The following is a 24,465-nucleotide window of genomic DNA, read 5'->3' on the forward strand; positions in this document are numbered from 1 at the left end:
TTCTGCATCGATTTGAAAGCAGGGGCGCCAGCACATAATTAAGGTCAATTGACTTGACTCAATACAATCCATTAAAAAAATTTGACTGAATAAAATAAGATTCTGCTAATCCTCGATTGTATCGACCACACACGATTGTATCAAGTTATGTGCTGGACCCCAGCTTTCGATACAATTAACCAAAAGGCTCTTATGATAAAGTTTTACAATGAATTTTTGTTTAAAATTTCGGTAAAATAATGGAAAGTCTTTTAGTGATCATTTTTACTTACGATATAGGTACTAAAGTGCAAGTTAAAGAACAAAAATCGAAAAAAAAAAATCAGAAAATGAGTATTTTGCATACCTACTTACTAACATGTCCGTATGCTTGCATGTTCGCATGTACGCTTTTTCTTCTTTACGACCAACATGTCGGGTAAGATTTTTGTTCTGCTGATATAATTTTATTTCCATGAAAATAAGTTTCAAACTTCAAAAAACTACTTTAAAAAATAAAGTTAACAAAACTTGATATTTCAATGTAAATATTTTTTAAAAATTCAAAATATAAAAAACAAATCTTTTGGCTTTCTTCAAAATTAAAAATGCTTTTACTCCATTTTCAAACTCCACGGCTCAACTGGTTGTTTTTAATAAAGCGATATAAATCGTTAGTATTTCATATTTAACAAAAAATTTCACTATAATCTGGTTTGAAAACTTTTAGAACCAAATTTGAAATTAAACCTGAAGTTCTGGCAACATTAGATGAAGGTTATGCAAAATTAAGATCATCGAATTCAAATTCGTTGCTTAAAAAGCACTTGACTCCAGAAATTTTCAAATCCTTGAGAACCAAAACCACAAAAAGTTCAACTCTTTTAGATTGCATTCAATCGGGCTTAGCAAATCATGATTCTAAATGCGGAGTTTATGCCCCAGATGCTGAAGCTTATACAATTTTCGCGGACTTATTTGATCCAATTATTCAAGATTATCATTGCGGATTTAAGAAGACAGACAAACACCCTTATCCGAATTTCGGTAATCCATGTGTTTTTGGCGATCTTGATCCTTTCAAACATTATATTGCCTCAACTCGTATTCGATGTGCCCGTTCTATTCGAGGCTACCCTTTCAATCCTGGCATGACAAAAAAGCACTACGATGATGTCGAAGACATGATTCATTGTACTCTGTCAAAAATGGGAGATGAATTTAAGGGTGTTTTACATCCTTTATTCGGAATGAAGAAATCAATTCAAAGAAAACTTATCAATGATCATTTCTTATTCAAGCCCGGTGATCGATTTTTGGAAGCTGCGAATGCTTGTCGATATTGGCCAACTGGTCGTAGCATTTATCACAACTTCGACAAGACATTTTTAGTTTGGTGCAATGAAGAGGATCATATACGTATGATATCAATGCAAAGGGGTGGTAATTTAGGAGAAGTTTTCAGTCGATTACTGAGAGGCATTCGAGGTATGGAAGCTAACATTCCTTTCGAATACCATGACCGTTTGGGTTATTTGAATTTCTGTCCAACTAATTTGGGTACAGCAATTCGGGCATCAGTGCATATAAGAATTCCGAAATTGGCATCGGATAAGACAAAATTCGAACAAATAGCAAAAAAGTACAAATTACAGATACGAGGAACTCATGGTGAGCATACAGATGCAGAAGATGGTCTTTATGATATTTCCAATAAACGTCGTATTGGTTTAACTGAATATCAAATTGTAAGAGGATTTTGTAAAGCTATTTCTGAAATAATTCAGTTGGAGAAGGCAGAAAAGGGTAAAACCACAAGCAAAAATTCAAAGTAACAAAATAGTTTTTAATATGAATTTAAAATCACACTTAAAGTACAGATAATAAATGATTATTATTATCTGTGCTTAAAGCCTTATTAAATGAATGAAATTATCGGAATCAGTTGGCGCAAGAAAACTTAAATTAAAATTATGAAACTATAACGGAGAACCAAATCAACAAATCTATTAAATATTTTATGCTTAACCATACTAAATTAAATGTTTAAACTTAATAAAACAAATTATTTTATATTAAAACAAAGTTTTTGTTTAGATTTCTACAATAGCAACGCAAATAAATTATAACGCGGCTCACTTTTTGAAAAGTAACGCGCGTCAGTTTCCAAAAAGTGACGAGCGTCAGTTTTCATAAAAGTGAAGTGCGTCAGTTTTCATGAAAGTGACGCGTGTCAGTTTTCTTAAAAGTGAAGTGCGTCAGTTTTCAAAAAAGTGACGCTCGTCAGTTTTCAAAAGTGACGAGCGTCAGTTTTCATAAAAGTGACGGGCGTCAGATCCAAGCGTTAGCTAATTTAAATTGTTTAAACAGCCAATTCAACACCTCTTTTTTATTTTTAGACTTTCAGGGCTGTTTATAATTGTGTACACAGCTTTCCTCTTATGCCCTCAACTTACTGCGTGCCTGACCTCAAAACTGCATTATATTGTACGCAATAGGAAAAAAATATTTGGGGTCACTGTGGTGTATGCGTGTTTTTTTAGGTTTATTTTCTCATTTATTGTATTCATACTACATATACATACATATATCAAATTCAAGTTTAATTAACGACATCGTAACATCCACATAAATAGGTTGCTTTCCTTTTTCGACTAGAGCCCAAAAATGAGATAATCATTTCATCAAATCAGTGCTATCAGTGCTATTACTAAAAAGAAGGCTGAAACAATCTTAAGGATTGCGCTTTTTATTTCAAAGATTTTACAAAATAAAAACAAAATTCTTCAAGTGTAAATTCAAATTTGTTTCTTTATTTAGTCTTTTTTAATTCAAAGCTTTAGCACATAGTTGTTTTTGTTTCTTTATTTTGTTTGAATTAAAACTTATTATTTTCTAAAGCTAAAGGTCTTATATTTGACTAGAAAAAAATGGGCGTTTAATTTAAATTTTTTTTTAAATTTCAGTGTTGGTTTTTAGTTTAAGAGTGTTTAAATAATATTTATTATAGATACTTTTTTACAAAAGAATAAAAACAAAAAAATATAGAATTGTTATAAACAAGGCTTAGCAATTATAATATGTATTTTGTTTATAATAAATTTTATAATTTTTTAATAGGAATGAATTCAAGTGGATAAGAAATTTTTCTATTAACAATTTTATTAATGTAGAATATAAAAAAAAACAATGTTAATTTATTTAAATGTTTTTTTTTTTTTTTTGCTTTTTTGTTTATATAATAATGCTTGGTAGGTTAGGTAGGTACACGATTTCATCTAGAAAATGTCTTATGCTATGTGTTTTTATTATTTTTTTTTATTCTTCTCGTTTTTTTTTATTCATTATTATTGTGAAATATACAAAAGCTAAGATTACAACAGTAAAATATGAAAGGATTTCCTTAAAAAAACTTTAATTTTATTTATATATTTTTTTATTTTTCATTATAATAATAATAATTATTATTTTTATTTAACTATATAACAATTTTTATTATTATTGTTAAAGATAACGTATTAAAATTGTACTTATTAAAATTAAAACGTAATTTATTATTTGACTAGTGGCATCGCCGCACAGCAGAATAGCACTTTCCTGTAAGGAAAAATAAAATACAAATATTGTGGGTATGCCTTTAAAAAAAATTAAGGGTTCGCTTACATTCACATGCTGATTAATACAACTAGCTGGAGGAATTCTCCTTAATGGTTGTACATCACGTTTATAACAAGCCAAGCTAGAATTTGCATCATAATCATATTGCACTTCAATTGGATCAACAGTAAGGCGGAATGCTGATTCTTTCGGACACAAAACATCCAAAACGAGTAAAATTAAATTGCTCGCCGGTATTGGTAGTACAACAAATGGCCGTTCACATGCATGTGCTGTCATATTGTAGACAACATTTTCATTATCATTATAAAGGGTGTACAAGTGACGTCTGTGATCGCATGATTTTAAACGCGTTCGACGTAATGTCACCCTATGCTCCCACTCTTTGTTAGGAACAATGTATTCTGTAACATTTTCATCGAAATAATGTTCCATAACATTGGCGGTAACAGTGTGAAATTGCACAATATACCACAGCAATGTATGGATCAGCCATTTTGCGAGGCGTAAAATATGTATCATTGGCTATATTGGAAAATTAAATTTTTAATAATTTCTTATATAATACAAAATTACAGAAAATACCGAAAATAAATGACTTGAAGAATTATTATCTCCAATGAATTCAAAACACACAGCTTGATAGTCAAAGATTACAACTTCTTTATAAACTCGTTCTTCAATTAGACGACGCATTAGAGCACCATTAACTTCTCCAAAGAATCTTCCAGTTTCCGGGCGTCTTGGAGAAATAACAACGTATCCATTGTTATCTAGTAAGTAACAGTCGATATTCTCGGATGTACATGTTTTTGCACAGTCAGCACACTAAAATAAATAAATAAATTTGTATCCTAATTCTAGCCAAGCTGGAATTTAATTGTTAAGTATCATTATCTTTATCTAATAAATTCGATTGTAACAGCTTAAAAATATTTATTTAATGAATAAAATTGATGGAAATCCTAACGAAACCTGGATTTTATTTTTAATCTTATTATTATTAACTAGTTCTTGTACCTGCTTAAGGAAACTTAACTTTTAAGTTATATGACAAAAACATTCGTCAAACTATTCACTTGTATATGGTAACCATGTAGAACCATTTTCAACAATTTAAGCAATTAATCAAGACTTAACGAAACTTTGTTTTAAGCAATTTGCTATTCGTAAAAGTTCTCTACGTTTTAGGTAAGCTATTTTAACTAAATAAGGAATGCATGGAGAACTTAACGAAACTAAGTTTTATTTGCATATAAACAAAAATTTCAAAAATTGTTTAATTTTGTACTTGTTTTGCCTTTGTGTTACCTTTCCTTTGTTTTTGGAAAATTAATGAACTTGTTCTTGTTATAGATCAGCATTAACGATTTTCTAGAAATAGGAGCAGTGGGTAGAAAACTTGACGAAACTGAATTTTTAATAATTCAAGCTACAGGATAAAAATTGTTTACAATCGTAAAGCAATGATCTTCTCAGCTTTTATACTTTTTTTTTAATTTATAAAAACTTAACGAAACTGAGTTGTAATCGTTTGCATCTATACTTACAGTGCCAGTGATATTTTTAAATAGTGTAAACAGAGCCTTATGTTGAAATTGAAAGCCAACAACTGCTGCTGGTGCGCTCTTGCCACCTTCTGTATGAAAAATTGCATGACTGGCTGTTACGATAGTCTCGGCATTAGTTTCTATAAAAAAAGAGAAAAAAAACTTATTAAACCCCTGTTAAATTGAAGCAAAACTTTTCAAAATATAAAACCTCCGCTATCAAATGGAACCGAGTAAACAAAACTCTCTTCCCGTACAAAATGTTGTTCGACAGCACGTTTGTACCAAACCTCATCAATAGCACGTCGATTATTTTCTCCAAATCGTTCACTAAAATTTGAATATTACTAAATTTAACGAAAGTTGATTTAAATTTTGATGGTTACCCAGAATGTGCTTCTTCAGCAATATTCGAATGAAACTCCTGCCATCTTGTAAGTCCACTATGTGTGGCCAAAAAAGCAACAGTAATTCCAAAGCGTTGCTTAAACTCATTCCTAAATTAAAGTCATAGTTATGTTTTAACAAATTGCTTATGAATAAACTTTATATAAACATTATATTGTTGTAACACGGAATAGATTAATGTAGTAGAAGTGAAATATTTTGTACAATATAGAGTTACACAGACGATTATAAAATCTCTGATTTATATTACCTTGGCAATGCACCCATTAAAACCGCAAATGGGCTTGAGCTTTTCCATTTAAATTGTGCATAATATTTTTTGTTTTTTGTATATAACAAACACAAAATGTGCAATAATTTTTAAAATTTAAAATTAAATAAAAGAGTTTGAAAAAAGAGGAACATGGGCAGAGAGAAAATTTAAAAATGAAGAAACAAAAGTAAAATAAAGGAAATCCTGATTATGTTTTTATTCTAGCAGGTATTATGTTTTGGTTAACGGTATTAAATGCAGTTAAAGAAGTGTAAAATTAAATTAAACTGCAAAACCATGGGTATGTGAATTTCCAAGTGTAACTTACCCTTTAGTATCATCCTTTGAATTGAAACTAGAATTTTTTGAAAACCATTCAGTTACACGAGCATCGAAGACCAAAGACTGCATTAAGCTGCGATCACCTAAAATTTATATTAAACATATATTTAGTGTTGTAATTTAAAAAAATGAAGATCATTTAACGATTTAAAAATGAGTTAAGTGATTTTTTTGCATAGTGCATGTTCAACAAATCACCCCATCTTGCGGCGCATATTATAACCAACAAGATGATAGCGGTGTGCAAGTGGTTTTAAAGTAGTTTATGGTGCGACTTTCATGCAATTTTTTTCAGCTTACAAGTTAGTGCTCCATTATACAAAATAGATTGTCATTTTTTTTTTAAATTTAAATTCGATGAAATTCGGTGAAATTCCATGATGTGCAATTCCTCAGCTAACAATTTCATTTGATTTATACTTTTTAATAATTAATGCTTGTATACATGTAAAAAATGTTTATTTACAAAAAAAAAAACGGTTAAAACGGTATCGTGCGTATGATTTATTGCAAATTTAAGTATATAATGTGTATGTGATAAATGTATGTGTACATATTGTATGTGAGTATTAGTTGGGTTTAAAGTGCGAAACATAGAATTCTACATGTTTAAACTTTGCATTAGTATTTATAGTGAATTTAAGGGTTGAAATGTGTTTTACAAAAAGTTAACGAAACAATTGACAAAAAACTTATCAAAAAAAAAAATATTGTTCGTTTAACGAAAGAAAGGATCTTCTCAGCATCAATCTGAATTCAATTTTCCAATCAAAACGTTGAAAATAAAACACCACCAGGAAATCTTCCTCAGAGTCTGTGCGGCAAATTCCTAAAATCTACAAAATTGTCATATATATTGGCTTAAATGAACGAACGTTTTCATTCGATTTTGTCAAATAATCGAGTAAAAGTTCAACTTTAATGTAATTAAAGAACACCCAAGATGGCAGGTGACAAAACATTATTTACATTAGCCCTGTTCCATTGAAGGTGGTAGTTTACTCGTGAGTAGAAATCTAGTACAACAACTACACATTCCTTTCTCCTCGAGTAGAAGATTCTGTATTATTTGTAGTACTAGATCTACTCATGAGTAAACTACCACCTCCAATGGAACGGGGCTATTGGCGTTAAGTTCGATCCAGATATTATGTAGGTGTCAAATTTAAGTTTCAGGTACTTTCAAAATCTAGTTAAAGTTGTCTTTTGTTTACTGATTATAATAAATTATTTCCACCTAGAATTTATTCGTTTTTCTTAGGCTTAAAAATCATGCCGGGAACGCTTCGATAGTTTAAAAACCGACTTAAAGAAAAGCTCATATGCATAAGTCAATTAATGTTTGTATAGCATTCTTGACACCACAACATTTTACTACATGACTTACAAAAAATTGAAAAAAAATGAGTTATTTATATTACAAAATTATCTAAATTGCCTGTGACGCACTGATGGTATTGATATTTATGTATTTCACATTAATAGTGGAAGAATACCAGCATAATATAATAGAGTTTGTATCTTCAAATAAACTTTTCAAGAAAACAAAGACAATTTTTTCTATTTCAAATAATTTGGAATCCAATGTAATCTTAACATTACTTTTGCCCCACCCTGTGTATGGATAAATTGTTATTTATCATACACTTGTCAAAATGACAGCCATTATTGTGAATGCTTAAGATCTGTTTATTTAAACTAAATTTCTTTAAAGCTGTTATATTAGCTGCGTTCCTTTGGAGGTGTAGAGACTACTCATGAGTAGAGTCACAATTTGTTGTGAGTTATGATCAGCTCCATAGGAGATTACAACTTTGAGAATTTTGTATGACAGTTCATATGTAAGTTGTGACTGTGGGGTAGAATAGGGGTGTAAGTATTTCTATTTGCTCAAGCAGAAGATCATAAGTACATTGTAGTACTAGATCTACTAATCATCTGTAGTCTACCAACTCAATGGGAACGCCGCTATTAAAGAAACAATAGCCCTGTTCCATTGGAGGTGGTAATTTACTACTAGTAGATGTTTTTGTTAATCTAGTACTATCATCTACTCATGCTCTTCTTCCCGAGTAGATACGACTTGTATTGAATTCGTTGAAAGTGCGTTCCATTGAAAATCGCTAGTAAACTACTAGTAGTACTTTGCCACCTCGCAATGGAACAGGGCTAATATGTTATACAAAGTTTGTTCGTTTACGCAATTTAACCTTGGCAAGAGATTTTTAGAAGATTTCGCCACGCTAAGACTCAAATTATGAATTATAAATGCTAAAAATTACCATTAAGGAAATCTGTGTGATTTTGTTATGTTATGTTAAAAATAACCTAATTTTGATGTATTTTAGCTCGAAAACGAGAAAAGTTCGTTCTTCTTGCACGAAAGAAAAGTTGACGATGAATCAGTATGATCACAGCTAAATTTTAGTATGAGTTTAATAAACATGTTTTAAAGGGTGTTTCAGAATAATTGATTTAATTTATTCAGAAGAACGAATTCGCAGAATGTTTTCTTTAAAACGAAAAAAAAAATAACAACTTATAAGTTCCTCATATTCTGGGGTCGAACCTTGTTCAGTTTCTTCTGCTTCTATTAATGTTTTTATTTATTAATTTATTATTCAAACATTAATTAGAGTATAATTTTAAAATATTAATTAATATTGTAAGTATTTTTCAAATAAACACAAATTATAAAGTCGTTATTAACAAAAAAAAAAAACAAGTATATAAAGGTAGAGTTTAAAAACCAAACACAAAGGGATTCTTAACTGATATTATTTGTTTAAAGAAATTTAAGTATTTACGAGTATAATTATTTTAAACTTCTGTAAAGGGATTATACGCAAACTATAATTTTATTGTTTTATAATATTTTTTTTGTATAAGAATTTTTCCGATTTTTGTTGTTGTTTTTTTTTTTTAATTTTAATTATATTTATATTACAAATTCAATTAAAAAGGTGCAATTTTACAAGAAACCAAATAAATTAATTTTATTACTTCTAATAAAGAATATTGTACCAAACCATTCTTAAATGGATTGTTTGGGGTACTCACAAAAGTACGATTCTTTTTCAGTAAGCGGTATTCGCCCAGAGCTTGTGTTAGCTGTGGATTTGCATTGTTTAGAAAAACCATTATTTTTTGTTTGTTTGTTTTGTATTTATAAGAAAGAGAGATAGTTAACATATTAAACTGAAATAAAACTATATAAATTAAAATTATATAACAATTCCCGAAAAATAAAATAAAAAAAATAGTTTTAATAATAAACTAATATTAATGATGGTGATATATTCGTCATCAAATACTTCTACTAAATTGTCAAAGAAGTAGAGACGATTTGAGTAGATATAAACATAAACGAAATAAAAATTAAAATATTTTATTTATACCAATAAAAATGGGTATAAATAAATCTAAGCAATAATAACCGCATGCGCGTCTAGCTGCAGCGTTTAATTATAATATATACTTTTTTTGCTTCAGTACAAAAATTTAACCAGCCCTTTAGCTCTATTATGATCAAGGCAAGGCCTTAAAATGCCAAACTTTTATTTTTTTTTAACTTTAAATAATTTATCAAGTTCATGGCAAAAAATACTCAAAGTAAGTTTTTTGATGTATGGATTTTTAAAATTGTTTGTATTTTTTTTTTAATAAAAAGAAATTGTAGAAAGAATTGTATACTTACAAAACATGGCAGCTGTATGTTCGGGGGGCAGTGCACTCCTACTAAGTGGCCATTTCCACCCTGGTTTTGACATTTTGTCCAAGAAGTGTAGGAGTTCAGCTTCTGGACTTGTAAATGTTATATTACTATGTTTACAAAATAGCCTTTAAATAGAAATAATTTTTTAGTTATTTTTCAAAAGAAATACTATTTTTTATTTACCAATCAGGGTGAATTTTCCATTTTTTACCACTAAAGTAGCTTAATGTGTTACTGCCCTTTATACTCAGCCGGTGTATTTCATCTTCTGCACGAATTTGCAGGCGATTTACACCATATTGCTGAGGATAAGTTACAACAAGAGTGAATGGAGTATTTTGAACAGCTGTCCAGAAATATTGCCGTTTAACTCGCATTACTCGTTTCTTGAATAAAAACAAAAATATAGCAAATCCAAATATTTTATTTTTAAACATTTTTTATCAAAGTGGGAACACTGAACTTTGTTTTTGTTTCATTGTTTTAAGATCTGTTTCTTTTTATTTATGCCTAGCGGCGTTCGTTCCGAGGTGGTATACTACTTATAAGTAGATGATTAGTAAGAAGATTTAGTACTTTATTTTACTCATGATATTCTGCTGGAGTAGATAGGCTGTTTAGAGTTGGGAGTACTAGATTTCTGCTCATGAGTAGTCTACAAAGGAACAGCCCTGTTCTTTTGGAGGTGGTAGGCTACTATGAAGAAATCTAGTACTACTAATACACATTCATATCTACTCGAGCAGATGATCATGTTTAGATTGTTTTACTAGATTTACTAATCGTCTACTCATGAATAATCTACCATCTGCAAGGGATCGTAAGGTTTAATACTTAACCATTTGTACGATGAGTTTATTTATAACTTGCATACAAATAGATAAACAAATGTAAAGGATTTTTTAATAAGCGCTACTGAATAAGCCCTTTTGTGTGTCAACAGGAACTCAAGTTCAGCGCTCCGAAATTTAGAAGAAAAAAATTCAATTATTTCTTACCATTTCATCGAAATGATTTTTTACCAACATCCACTTACTTCCGGTGGATTGATTTATTATGGCGTCTCGAATCTGTTAATGAAATAAAGTGTTTAAAAATACTATAGGTACTCTATACGACAGAGAAAATACTTACATTAATCAAAACTGGATTAAAATCTCTCGGCTCTCGATCATCATCTAACAATTCAACTTCAATCATATCTACGCTATTATAAGCTGGTTTTAGAATGTCTTGAAACTAAATAAATTATAATTTTAATCAGAATTTATTTTTAAAACAAATATTTTTATTGTTAAGAAAAACTTACGATTGGACGAAAATCTGGATGGAATAGTATGTAACCATTATTGGTTACAATAAAAGCATAACCATTTACTCCCAGCTATAATTAAAAAAATTAATTTGTATCGAAAAATGTTTAAAAACGAAATTAGGGTTATTCATGAAACAGAGTGTTAACTCTGGGTAAACCTGGTAAAATGGTTAATATGGTATAGGAACTGTCAAACCCATACACAAATTTTGACACTTTTACCCCCTTACTACGTTTTCCAGGTTTACATAGAGTTTACACCATTTCATGAATACCCCTAATATATTTACCAAAAATGGAGATAAGAGTTTTTTAATATCTCTAATTGGCACATCGGTTCCAGCAACACCAAGTAAATTTGCAATTCGGGTCTGGATTTTTGTTTTTTATTGGAAGCAGAAAAATTTAAATAAATCAGTGTTAATATGGATTTAATAATAAATTGTGGCATCGATTACACATTATTTTACTACAAAATTATCTAAGATGTTTATATATATGTTTTACTAGCTATATTATTATTAACAACGAAAATTACAAAGTTAACTTTTGTATGAATACAATTCGATCAACAAAATTTCGGAAGGTCCGCAGTTTTTCAGTGCAAAATTATCCTTATTTCATGGTTAACAACACCTTAATTCCATGAGTTAAACTTTATGTGAGTTAAATTTGGGATCAGTTATAAAGTAAACTATTTGTCTGACAGAGGCATAAACACAATTTATTGAAACGAAAAGAAAAGATGGCGTCAACATCGAAATCCCCTTTTTTATAGTAACGCCATCTAGTATTCGATACCAATATGTTGTTAACTCTGGGTTACCCGAGATAATTTAGTTCCGAAATAACTCAAAGATAACTTTGCCCTCAAAAACTGGCCTTTAATTAATTCCTTTTTTTTTTTGTATCTATATATGTAATTCCGGCAAGCTACGGAAATACGGACATTGGAAATGTGTATACAATCTAAAACAATATTATTTTATTTAAAAAAAATATATTTTGTATCTATAATTTGTTATAATGTAAGTATAAGTTTTTACATTACAAACTATATGGCTATTTCATCTATTACGAGATCCAGAGTTAACTAAAATATTTTCTACGAAATTTTCAAAATTAAAATAAAGCTTCATCACTATAGTTGCAATTTTATAGATCATTTTTTTTTTAACCAGACTTAAATTATACAGACCTACGACGACAGTACAATAATTATTGTTACTTGTATATGAATGTTGTTAAAAAAATACCGCAAAAATAAAGCAACATAACTCAACGATAAAAAAAATTACATTTCAAGGTAACAATCAAATATCTTACTTTTTTAATTTTTCTAAATTTAATATTGTTAAAAGCATTTTTTTAGTACTTCTACTACTAGCAGTAATAATTTGCATACAAATTATTAATCTTATATTTTGCTAAAAAAAAAAATTAAATGTAAAAAGCATTTATGTAATGTTCGTTGAGTCAGATATGTTACTAGTTAACACATAACATATGCAAACAAAATGAAGCTGAAAGAAATGATGATAATGGTATCAATGTCGGAACATAATAATTCTCTACTCAACGAAGGCGTTATCACATAAAATTATTGTCCGTAAACGGACTTTAAAGACAACCAATATTTTTGTTGTTGTTGTTTTGTACGTAATAAAAAATAAAAAATGGCCGCTTGATTTGTTATTTGACACTACTTGACATTTGTTTCTCACTTTCTCACGGGAACAAGAATGTTTGAAAACGAAAACTGTTATACTGGTCTACAAAAGCCATGTTCCTTTGAGAGATAGCAAAGTACTAAGTTTACTAGCGATTTTCAATAGAACGCATTTTCATCGAAATCAATGCAAAACCTAAAAAAAAAATCTAGTACATTTCGATGAGATTTGGACGTTTTTGCTCGATTTTTAGATTAAGGTTCGGAAAAGGTATTACATTCAGCACTTAAGTTTTTAGGACGGTGAACCAGGATCGAATATTTATTCAATTACAAATTTTCTTTACAAAACTAATTCTTTCAGTGATTTTTGTTTGATAATGAATGAAAAACTGCAAATAATTGATGTATCTCCTGTGGGTTGATGTTAAAATCCGCCGTTACATTAATTCAGTAGAAACAGAACACTTTTGAATATGATTAAAGTAGCTTGTTGAGATCGAAGTTAATATTAGATAGCCAGACGAATACATAAAAGTGTTATACTCCTTTGTCCTTACTACCATGATTTTTTTTTGTGTGATCTAAACTACTAATTTAATAATTTAACTACATTTCACCATACAATATTAGCAAGCAGTAAATAACTGTGACCTTTCGATATACATAACTATTTTTCTTAAACAAATAAACATTTCACTAGAATTTGTATATAATTTATGTTATGAAAATTTTATGTTAATTCTTTAAAACTATAATATTAAATAAAAATTAAATATGTAAATTAAAAATCTAAGTATTTTTTTTTGTTTACTATTTTATTTGTATCTATAGCACTAAGTTATAAGAATATAATATAAATATTATATATGTATATAGCGGCGTGAATATGTATAAAAATATTCGTTTCTAATTTTACCCAATCATCGTGATTAGATCGAAAAAAATATAACACTACTACGAGTATATATTATGTATACAATACACTTCTAGAAATTAATAAATTTTTATTTTTTTTTCGGATATATATGATTTTTTTTTTTTTCAAATTATTTTAAGTAATCACTAAAACGTTGTCTAAGGTATTATATTAGCGCAAAAACTAACGATTACTTTTGATTATTCGTTCGTTAGGAATTTGATTTTTGTTTTTGATTTTTTTTTATTGAAATACCTCACGAGTTTGTGATTCCCAGTATGCTTCGTTAATTAACACATCTTCGGTGATATTCTATATTATATAAGTTAATGTTTGTATTTTTTCAGTGATACAGATACAATTTTTTTTTTAATTTTGTTAAAATTGTTTTTATTTTAAGAATAATTTATATTAAAAAAAAAATAAATATGCAGAAAATATTGATGAATTATTAAAAATAAAATAATGCTCATTTCCATATTGAATTAAATGTAATAAAAGCTTTTATTTTTTTTTTGGAAAAAATGTTTTTTTTTTTTTGTTAATTGATGAAAATATATAAAAGCTTACTTACAGCATTTTCACGACGGTCATAAACGGGCATGGAGACAGTGGTTAAAAAGTTATATTTATCCGATTCGATTGGTTGATCCCAACTCTGTAAATAAGTAAATAAAATTTGTTCAAAAAACAAATAATCATAAAAGAGGTCTTAGCGTTGGGCGCCATTTACAAAAATCGTTAAACAAAACTTAGTTCAACTATTAGAGGAAAGTCTGAGAATCGTGTTTAGTTTGGATGGATTTGAATTTGAGACAGATTATTCGCTAAAATTGTATACATCACATACATCACAAAAAAGTTTCAAAGTCCACTGTATATGATTTTGTTCTGGAAACAATAATAAATTATTTCATAAGTGGTAAATCCTCTGTTTTCACACTTTTTTTTCAATCAACGTTTTTTCATGAATGGATCAAAATAACCTATTGCGAATTTTTATTTTAAAATTTTAAAAAAGCAAGGCTGTTAGTTTGACTGCTGAGTATCACGGGCTGCCACAATAACTATCACAGGTTGCCAAAATAAGTATCACTGTTTGCCCTGTTAATTATCATGAGAAGGCCCTTTAAGTATTACGGGCCACTTTGTTAAGTATCACAAGTTGCCGGTTGTACGGTTTGCGTTGGTAAGTATCACGGATTCCCCCAGTAAGTATCACAGGGGTTACCCTGTATCACGGATTCTTCCATAAGTTACCCCATTGTTCCCTGCTAGTAGGTATCACCAATTCCCACTAAATATCAAAGTTTGAACTGGAAAGTATCACGGATTGCCCCGTTAAGTATCCCAGGGTGCTCTGCCAAGTATCATGAGTTTTTTTTTAAACCGTTTTAAAACTATATAAGTATTTGAAAAGCTTTAAAGAAGTAAAATTGTAAGTCGGGCTACTGAGTATCACAGATTGCTCAAAAAATTCTCACAGGATGCCATGATAAATATCACAGGTTGCCCTGCTAAGTATCACGGTTTTCCAATAAGTTTGCGTTGGCAACTATCAGGGATTTCCCCATTAGGTGCCCCAGTTCGCACTGCTACATATCACGGTTTACCTTCACTCAAAAAATTTATTAGTAAAACGGCTACGAATGGCATTCGTAGAAAAAATATTCGTGTATTGTACGCATATTCGTAAAATATACGATGTATTCGTGCGGTAATATTTTTACGAATGCATTAGTAAAGTTTTACTAATAAGTGTGGTATAATGCACGAATTTATTCGTTCAATGCACTAATTTTATTCGTAAACAAAAATTAAACAAATTTCATGAGTACATTGTACGAATTATTGTGTACATATTACTAATAACATTCGTGAATTCCTCGTACGAATGACTTCGTAGTTTTTACTAATAAATTCGTAGTATTTACTAATAAATTCGTAATATTTACTTATAAAAACTAATATTCGTAGCCAAAATTCATTCGTAAGGTACCTGTACGCATTATTAGTAGAATGTACGAATAATTCGTTGAGTTGCAACAATTTTGAACCGAAATACCCGTTATTTCCGTTATTTGTTAAACGTTTTCCATTCCTAAATAGCATCAAAAAATTAGTTGCAATACGCGTGTCGTCGCATGTATAACATTTATATTTCGTGGAAAATATACATAAAATTAATATAATTTAAAAATATAAAGTTTATAAAAATAGTTTAGTTTCAGTGCGCCAAAAGATAGTGCTTGTTTCTTTATAGCTATGTACATTTAATATAAAGTTTACCGTGGATATATAAAGTGATTACTAAACCGAACGAACAACTACAATTATAACAAAAACCAGGTGAGTAAATTTATGTTTAAGAATTATTCATTGTTGTGAAACATTAATGTTACATTAATATATATATATATATATCTATGTTATTTCATAAATATTGATTTATTAAGTGCCTTTTTACTTTCATTTTGGAATATTCTTTCAAGGTTAGCATCGGAAATTCGTCAACAATCAGCTTAACAAATTGAAAAATGGCGGACGATATCAAAACCTGTCACTGGTTACTGGAGCTTTTCTAAAAATATTTGTAGTAAGTAGACATTTTTTCGAAGGATTTTCAATGTTAAATGTTTGTATATTTTCAGTGGCCTTCCAAGACAAACAATATGAACACCGTGGAATACATTACATATGGTATAATATTTAAGATAAAAAAACATTCATTTTATTTATAAATGTAAAATATTAATGAAATATATTTTTGTAGTTTTGCAGTACAGTTATATGCTTGAATAATTATTTCAACAATTCATATTTCAGGAAATTTCAGGTAAAAAATTCAATGGCGGAAAGTTCTACAATAAATAACATTCGTACAATATACGAATAGCACTGTATAATGTACGAATTATTAGTAAAGCCATTCGTAAATATTACAATTCTATTCGTACAATATACGAATAGTGCTGTACAATGTACGAATGAATTAGTAAATACTACAATATTATTCGTACAATGTACGAATGGGAACGTAAATCTACTAATAGTATTCGTACAATATACGCATGATTTTCTACGAATACTAATAAAATATTGCTGCTTTGTATCACAGACAACCCTACTACATAGCTACCACGAATTCCCTAAATAGGTATCACGCATTCCCAGTAAGTATCACAGTTTTCGTTGGTAGTACAAGTATCACAAGGATAAGTATCACGGATTAAGTACTGATCAGGATCTGCAGTCATCACAATTATAAAAGTTTAATTTTATTTAATTTACCTTTCTCCTGCGTTTCCAGTAGCGTTTATCTAATTCTTCCCTGAGTAACATTTTATTTCGAACACGGCGACCGATTTCTACATCTTCCTTCTGTTGTTCATGTTGTTTAACTTCCCAAAGCCAATCAGTCATTTTTGGATCCTTTTAAATAAAATAAAAATACAGCATCTGCGCTAATTCTTAACTTAAAAAAAACTTACAACTTCATCAGCATATACTTGAGTCCATATAACCGGATGATCATGTCCACCCAATACCAAAGGTCTCGCCATAACTGGTATATAATTCAAAACCATTTCACGAACTTCTGCCGTATCAATTAGATGAACAAAATATCCCTGATTTGCACAAGCCATCCATTTGATTTCTTTTGCATCGGCTACCTCTTTTCCAATTAAATATGTGAATACTCTCACAGGCATTAACGGTTTATATTGCCAATTGTATTGTTCGAAAATTTCTTCATACTTAAATGGCGCCCCATCGGAAATAATCATAATCGCTTGATTACAACCGGCACCTTTCTTTTCATTTCTAGCTGCTTCTAAGGTTTCAAAAGCTTTAGTCAATGCTGCTGTATAATTGGCAACTGAATCGGTTTTCACCAATTCAATGGCTTCTTTAAGTTCACGAACGTTTCCAAGAGTTGCCTGATGAAAGAATGGTTTTTTAAAACTGAAAACTGTGAAAATGTTTTTCAAATACCTGAATAAGATTATCTTCAAAACATTGGACCACAGGTTTAACATCTTCGCCAAATGTGAAAATATTGACAAAATCATTAGGACCCAATGTGTCTAAGATCGTTTTGACAACATGTTTGGCAATATCTAATCTCTGACCCTTCATCGAACCGGAAGAATCTAATAGCATAATAATATCTTTGGGACTTGTTGCTGCTTCAATAAACCAAGAACGTAAACGACAATCGTAGAGATCGACGGGGTCTTGCTTCCATTTAGAAGCAGGAAATTGTCTCATAAAACCAGAAGCACTGCCATAAAATTGCCACGACAAAGTTGGATCTTTTTTGTAATTGTCTTTAAAAATTTGATCTAAATTTTCGGACCATTTTATTGCTTGAATGACTTCACTTGCTAAAGTAATGAAAGTAATTCAAAGGGTGTTTTTTTTTATCTTAAATTTTTTACAAACCTCGATCATAAACATTTGTTGGTACATGAACTGAACTCATGCTAATATTAACTGGAGTATTGAAAAATTCAGCTTTTGGATGTAATATAATCTCCTTGGGAGGAACTTTAGTTTTTTCCATGATAACATCTTCCAATTCGGGTGGTGGTTCTGTTGGTGCTTTTTCACCAGGTTCGAGCATTTCCTTGGCATTGTAATAGGAAAATGTTTTATCTTCAACATCATTTTGATGTGATAGAGCTGTAGTTTCGGCTGTATCTGATATTCGCTAAAAGACAAAAATGAATTTTTATGTGAAAACAGTGTTGCCATATTTTTTTTAGAAAATGGGGATTGTGTATACTTACTCGAACGGCACTTATTTTTAGTTCCATCATCATTCGAATCTCATTTGCCATATTGTCAACAATTTTTGGCCCAACTCTCGACACAACTTGGGCTTGTTTAAAGCTCTGGAATATTTTAATATTATTTATGAAAAAAACACAATACAAGTTAACATTTAAATTAAGTTTTATGACACTACGAAAACCCTGACAGAGAGTAATGAAAAATTTCTGGGGGAAATCTCCTAATCCTTTCCTCATAGCTACGACCTTGTGCTCTGAAGCACACAATATATACCTACTTTAAAGCATGTAAATACGTATTGTAAGAAAAATGTAAAACGAAAATTTTCAAAAATCAATTTTTTCGGAGGATGTAAATGGTTTTAAGCGCATTTTTAACTAAATCTTCCTTTTTGGATTCACTCAATTTAACATTAATTCTCTTCTTCTCTTACAATCGCTATGCAGATTCCTAAGCATAGAGGAAGGAATACCTCATAGAGGAAGGAATACCTAGAGACGCGACTTCGGTTGGTTTTTCTCTTCCACCCTACAAGCTGCAATGAGAGGAAAAACTCCACAGTGCTTATATGTGGTAGTTTTCCCGTGCATTTTAAATGGCACCAACACATTCAACTGTGGAGTTGAGCTCAAAACCATTAAAAACAATTTAAGTGCTCAGTAGGAAATAAATTCATAAAAAAATAATATAATAAATTCAAAACACGAACCTTTTTTTTTTATTTCTGTACATATTTATTGAAAGGTGGGTGTCTGGAGTGAGCTATTTGAGCTATTCAAGTTCATGTACAAACCAAAATCATGTTTAAATTCAAAATTTGTGAGGACATCTACTGGTGAAAGGAAGGTATTAAACGAATTGTACTTTTCACACGTATTCACAGATAGGAAAACAAGAGAAAAATAAGAGAGATTATCTGAAATTAAATTTGCGGGTGTTTTAGGTAAGGGGGGTACGAGTCGGCTCTCTAGGTATTCCTTCCTCTATGGGAACATAGAGGAAGGAATACCTAGAGACGCGACTTCGGTTGGTTTTTCTCTTCCACCCTACAAGCTGCAATGAGAGGAAAAACTCCACAGTGCTTATATGTGGTAGTTTTCCCGTGCATTTTAAATGGCACCAACACATTCAACTGTGGAGTTGAGCTCAAAACAATTAAAAACAATTTAAGTGCTCAGTAGGAAATAAATTCATAAAAAAATAATATAATAAATTCAAAACACGAACCTTTTTTTTTTATTTCTATACATATTTATTGAAAGGTGGGTGTCTGGAGTGAGCTATTTGAGCTATTCAAGTTCATGTACAAACCAAAATCATGTTTAAATTCAAAATTTGTGAGGACATCTACTGGTGAAAGGAAGGTATTAAACGAATTGTACTTTTCACACGTATTCACAGATAGGAAAACAAGAGAAAAATAAGAGAGATTATCTGAAATTAAATTTGCGGGTGTTTTAGGTAAGGGGGGTACGAGTCGGCTCTCTAGGTATTCCTTCCTCTATGGAATACCTAGAGAGCCGACTCGTACCCCCCTTACCTAAAACACCCGCAAATTTAATTTCAGATAATCTCTCTTATTTTTCTCTTGTTTTCCTATCTGTGAATACGTGTGAAAAGTACAATTCGTTTAATACCTTCCTTTCACCAGTAGATGTCCTCACAAATTTTGAATTTAAACATGATTTTGGTTTGTACATGAACTTGAATAGCTCAAATAGCTCACTCCAGACACCCACCTTTCAATAAATATGTATAGAAATAAAAAAAAAAGGTTCGTGTTTTGAATTTATTATATTATTTTTTTATGAATTTATTTCCTACTGAGCACTTAAATTGTTTTTAATTGTTTTGAGCTCAACTCCACAGTTGAATGTGTTGGTGCCATTTAAAATGCACGGGAAAACTACCACATATAAGCACTGTGGAGTTTTTCCTCTCATTGCAGCTTGTAGGGTGGAAGAGAAAAACCAACCGAAGTCGCGTCTCTAGGTATTCCTTCCTCTATGTATGTTCCTAAGTCAACCCGAACATTGACTAATGCGAAATATACCTACAAAAACTGGCAAACGAACAAATTCGACCTATGACGCTTTTGTAAAACTTAGAATCAACAAATACGTTTCGTAAAAACTCTTCCAAAAGCAGTAAAGCGACATATTCCCTTGTTGTACATATGTTTCTCATGTGTCTGAATGCTTCTTTGCTTGATTGATTGCTTGAAGCTCGTGTTGGGGTTCCCGCAGGAATCCATTCTTAGACAGTTTCTTTTTTTATTACATATATACAAACGAAAACCGAGATTCCTCAGAAAGCAATATTTGTTTACGGAATATGCTGGTGTCCTTGAAAACGGTGCAAAGGAGATTTGCAAAAAATTCAACGAAAACAATTTATCTAATAACAATTTTTCAACTCATCAGAATAGCCATCAATAATTGTCAAATTCTACCGCAGCATGGCCTCCAAAAAATCTTAATTTTGACCTTTTTAACTGTACCAAAAGAAAAAGAGGTTTTAAGAAAATAACCCTTCAAAAAAAAAAAAAAAAATCCCGTGCCATTAATTTCATGCAATAACAATACGTCCGAGGAACTATTCATCCGAGGAATTATTTTTCGATGAATTGTTTTTCGACGAATTGTCATTCGTGAAAATTTGTATCGATCAAATGTTTACGGTTGAGCTTTCAGGCTAAATCAGGGTAAATCCTAGTCACTTTTTTGTAGGTAGGTAAATATACTCATAAAACTCTGAATGTTGAAAGCATAAAAGAAGAAAGGTTAACTCTTCATTTATTAAATTACTAAAATGTTCAGCCACTTAATAAAAAAATTATTATTTTCGAAAACCACAAAACATTTTTACATTCGTTTTTCTGTTTTTGACTAAAAACTAATGAGACCATTGAATTTTGAAAACAAATTAAGTACTTAACTGCATAAATTTTGAATAAAAAAATAGTTCGAATTTTGTTTGCAATTTTTTTTTTTCAAAATTTTAAGTTTGAAAAGCAATTTTTAAAAAAAATTATTCCTCAAATGCTAAAAACTTAGATTTTTATTAGTTTTAATATTTTTTTCTTTTCTCAGGTTGTTCTTCTACGAATTGTTTATCAATGAATTGTTTTCGATGAATTTCCATTCGAGGAATTATTGTTTTCCACGAATTTCGAAAAAAAATTTCATTCAAAGTATTTGCGAAGTATATTAAAATTTATCTTCAAAAATATGAAATTAACAATAGGGGTATTCACGACTCGATGCAAATGGTCTTGTATAGTTGCAAAAGTGTAACATTTTCTTAAATTTAAACAGCCAAATATACAGACTACAATTTTTTTTACACTTTTGCACTTTTGCTATATACCCTATCCCTATTGCAAAAATTAAATACAATGGTGCAAAATTTGTTTGTTATAGTTGTAGTACTAGAAAAATAAATTTACCAATTTTACACCTTTTCGTTGCACCGGACCGTGAATACCCCTAATAATTCTTGAATGACAATTCGTTTAACCAAAAATCTCTTTATATAAAGTTGATGTTTTGGTACCAAATTAAAAAAGTTTTTATTCAATCAAAAACCCAAAAAGCGAATTTGTGACTCAAAACTCAAGACAATTTTAAGACTTTCGGAGAATTGATATTCGCAGAACTGTTTTTCGATGAATTGTTTTTGTAGAGTTGTTTACAGTTGTTTTTCGAAGAATTGTATTCTACGAATTGCCATTCAAGAAATAATCATTCGAAAAATTGTTATTCTAAGAATCGTTTTTCGATAACTTGTTTTCGACAGATTGCTATTTGTCGTTGTTGAAATTTTATTCGAAGAATTGGCATTTGAAGAATTATTGTTTTCGTTGTTTTTTTTTCGATGAATTGTATTCGAAAAATTGTAATTCGAAGAATTGTTTTTTTATAAATTTTGAGGCGACCGAAAGGGAGACTAAGTTTGGAAACCTTTTATTCGACATATTTTTGTTCTAAAAAGTTTTTTTTTTCGAAAGTACTCTTGTATTTGGTTTTCTCTTTAAAAAAGGAAGTAGACTGATACTTTTGACCTACAGATTTTGCCTTATAGCCTTTGAATAAGCAAACGGCTTACAAAAATACATCAATTGTTTAGCTAGGTCAAGTATTTAAGAAGTTTGGATGTAATAGATGAACATTCATACATGCATACAGACATTTTTTTTAAAATAATTAGTGATCAAAGAGTCTGCACTTTAATAATGCGAATTTGAATCTTTTGTATTTATTAATACAGAAGTTAGAGGGTAGCCAAAAAAAGATTGCTTGGATTCCTAAAAATAAGGGTGAAGTAAAAGATTTTCTAGAGAATTTATCTTCCGTTTCCGTGATCTTTGACATTAAAATCTATAAATATTATGCTTTTTCCAGCTCTTAGAAAATAAAAAAACTTCAGATGCCAAGTAGATTTTCTAAAAAGTTCCACTTAACTAATTAATTGCCTTCTCAGTATGTATAAGATTATAATGTATGCCAACATAAAAACTAATTTTCTCAAAACCTTTTAGTGCCCAAAGCTCTCATCCACCTATCCTGTCTTCGAAAATAAATCTTATCAAATTTTCGAAAAACTTTTATGTGCTTGCATGTTAATTTTGAATAACACAAACCATCAAGCTAATAAAAGACACTCTCATAATGTCATAATGAGGACATCTGTCAAATTTGAATTATTAAAAAAGCCATAACCCAAAATAATGTAAAAGTTATCAAAAGAAAACATGTAACAAAACAAAAACTTCAACGACCTAATTTGCCGATAACCTACATTTGTTGTCAGTATGACAGGCATTTTTTTCTCTTGTTTTTTTTTTTTTTTTGGGAAAAATCAATAAAATTTTTACATGGAAAATATATCGGGATTCTTTTGGGGTAAAAATTTTAAATTTTCATTATTAATGACGAAAAAAAGTACTTACTTCTTGAACTTCTTTTCTCCTGGTTATGAAATCTCCCAAATGGAAGAGTTCAACTCCAATTTTATCGGCCCATGAATGGACTCTGCAAAGAAGAAAATTTTTACAATTTTACTTTCGTCCCGAAAAGTCTCAAAAATTGTCAATCTTACATATTATATCGAATATTTTCTCCAGGTGAAAAATCAGCTCCACTTGGAAATAAACCCAAAAAGGATAATAAAATTGCAAGGATATGGTTTTTCCATCGTTCCATTATAATTTATTTTATATTTTATGTATTTTTTGCAACTAAATATTTATATGCACTAGAATTCTATTTTTATGGTGTAAAAAGTGAGCATTTCGTTTACACTAATATAAATTGATTTTTAACTATTTTAAACACATAATTTGTGTTTACGAGTATGAAATGTGCTTCGCTGATTAATAAATACTATTTAAAAGTTTTGAAAATTGCTTGAAAAACACCTTTTTTCGCAAATAAAAAGTGATTAATAAAATTTTACGTCTATACACTTTTTACAATATGGCGTTTTTGGAGAAAAGTCAAAAGGAGTTTTTTCGAAGAACTCCTTTAAGACTGTTGGTTGAAAAGAGAGATTTGGTCAACTGTCAAGTCATATACAGTCATCACTTTCAAGGATCAAACTGAGAGTGCTCGAAAAATATTTGCAACCTGCGCTTTAGATTTGTTTATGATTTTGAAACACGTGCGAAGGAAGTTGCAACACGTGTTCAACACGTGTCGATATATTGACAACAGGTTTGTAAACAAATGTTTTGAGTTGCGCAGTTATAATTGTTGCGTAGATTGTCAAATGAAATACTTTGCACTTGTTGATATTCACATGTTATTTGCAGGTGGTTTTTGGTTATTTTTTGGGGATGATACGTTTTAAAAATAGGGTAGTCATATTTATAATGACAGTTACAGATGAAGGAAATCACT

The 24,465-nt window shown here is 29.9% G+C and overlaps 2 protein-coding genes across 8 annotated transcripts; one reads left to right on the plus strand and one right to left on the minus strand.

The window, feature by feature from the left end:
* The first annotated feature begins 496 nt into the window (after positions 1-496).
* On the plus strand, positions 497-2,064 carry LOC129910429 (arginine kinase 1-like). The gene is made up of 2 exons (XM_055987811.1): positions 497-652; positions 710-2,064. The coding sequence occupies exons 1-2, from the start codon at positions 588-590 to the stop codon at positions 1,812-1,814; spliced, it is 1,170 nt and encodes a 389-aa protein (XP_055843786.1). The 5' UTR covers positions 497-587; the 3' UTR covers positions 1,815-2,064.
* Positions 2,065-3,275: 1,211 nt separating this feature from the next.
* LOC129910378 (voltage-dependent calcium channel subunit alpha-2/delta-3) lies at positions 3,276-24,061 on the minus strand. 7 transcript variants are annotated; one of them, XM_055987733.1, is made up of 24 exons: positions 23,666-24,061; positions 23,517-23,598; positions 18,562-18,666; positions 18,215-18,482; positions 17,765-18,156; positions 17,260-17,709; positions 17,060-17,200; positions 14,343-14,426; positions 14,024-14,080; positions 11,471-11,551; positions 11,175-11,249; positions 11,000-11,104; positions 10,864-10,935; positions 10,049-10,251; positions 9,848-9,990; positions 9,211-9,261; positions 6,137-6,233; positions 5,806-5,844; positions 5,534-5,644; positions 5,359-5,477; positions 5,148-5,287; positions 4,183-4,425; positions 3,643-4,122; positions 3,276-3,576 (listed from the first exon to the last, which is right to left on the minus strand). In XM_055987733.1, exons 1-24 carry the CDS (start codon positions 23,767-23,769, stop codon positions 3,484-3,486), a joined length of 3,735 nt encoding a protein of 1,244 aa, XP_055843708.1. In that variant the 5' UTR covers positions 23,770-24,061; the 3' UTR covers positions 3,276-3,483. The 7 variants fall into 7 exon arrangements, with proteins under 7 accessions (XP_055843708.1, XP_055843710.1, XP_055843709.1 ...); XM_055987735.1 differs by lacking the exon at positions 9,211-9,261 and having other exon boundaries at positions 23,666-24,060; XM_055987734.1 differs by lacking the exon at positions 5,806-5,844 and having other exon boundaries at positions 23,666-24,060.
* Positions 24,062-24,465: the final 404 nt, after the last annotated feature.

Source organism: Episyrphus balteatus, chromosome 2 (genome assembly GCF_945859705.1).
Source record: "Episyrphus balteatus chromosome 2, idEpiBalt1.1, whole genome shotgun sequence".
Taxonomy (NCBI): Eukaryota; Metazoa; Arthropoda; class Insecta; order Diptera; family Syrphidae; genus Episyrphus; species Episyrphus balteatus.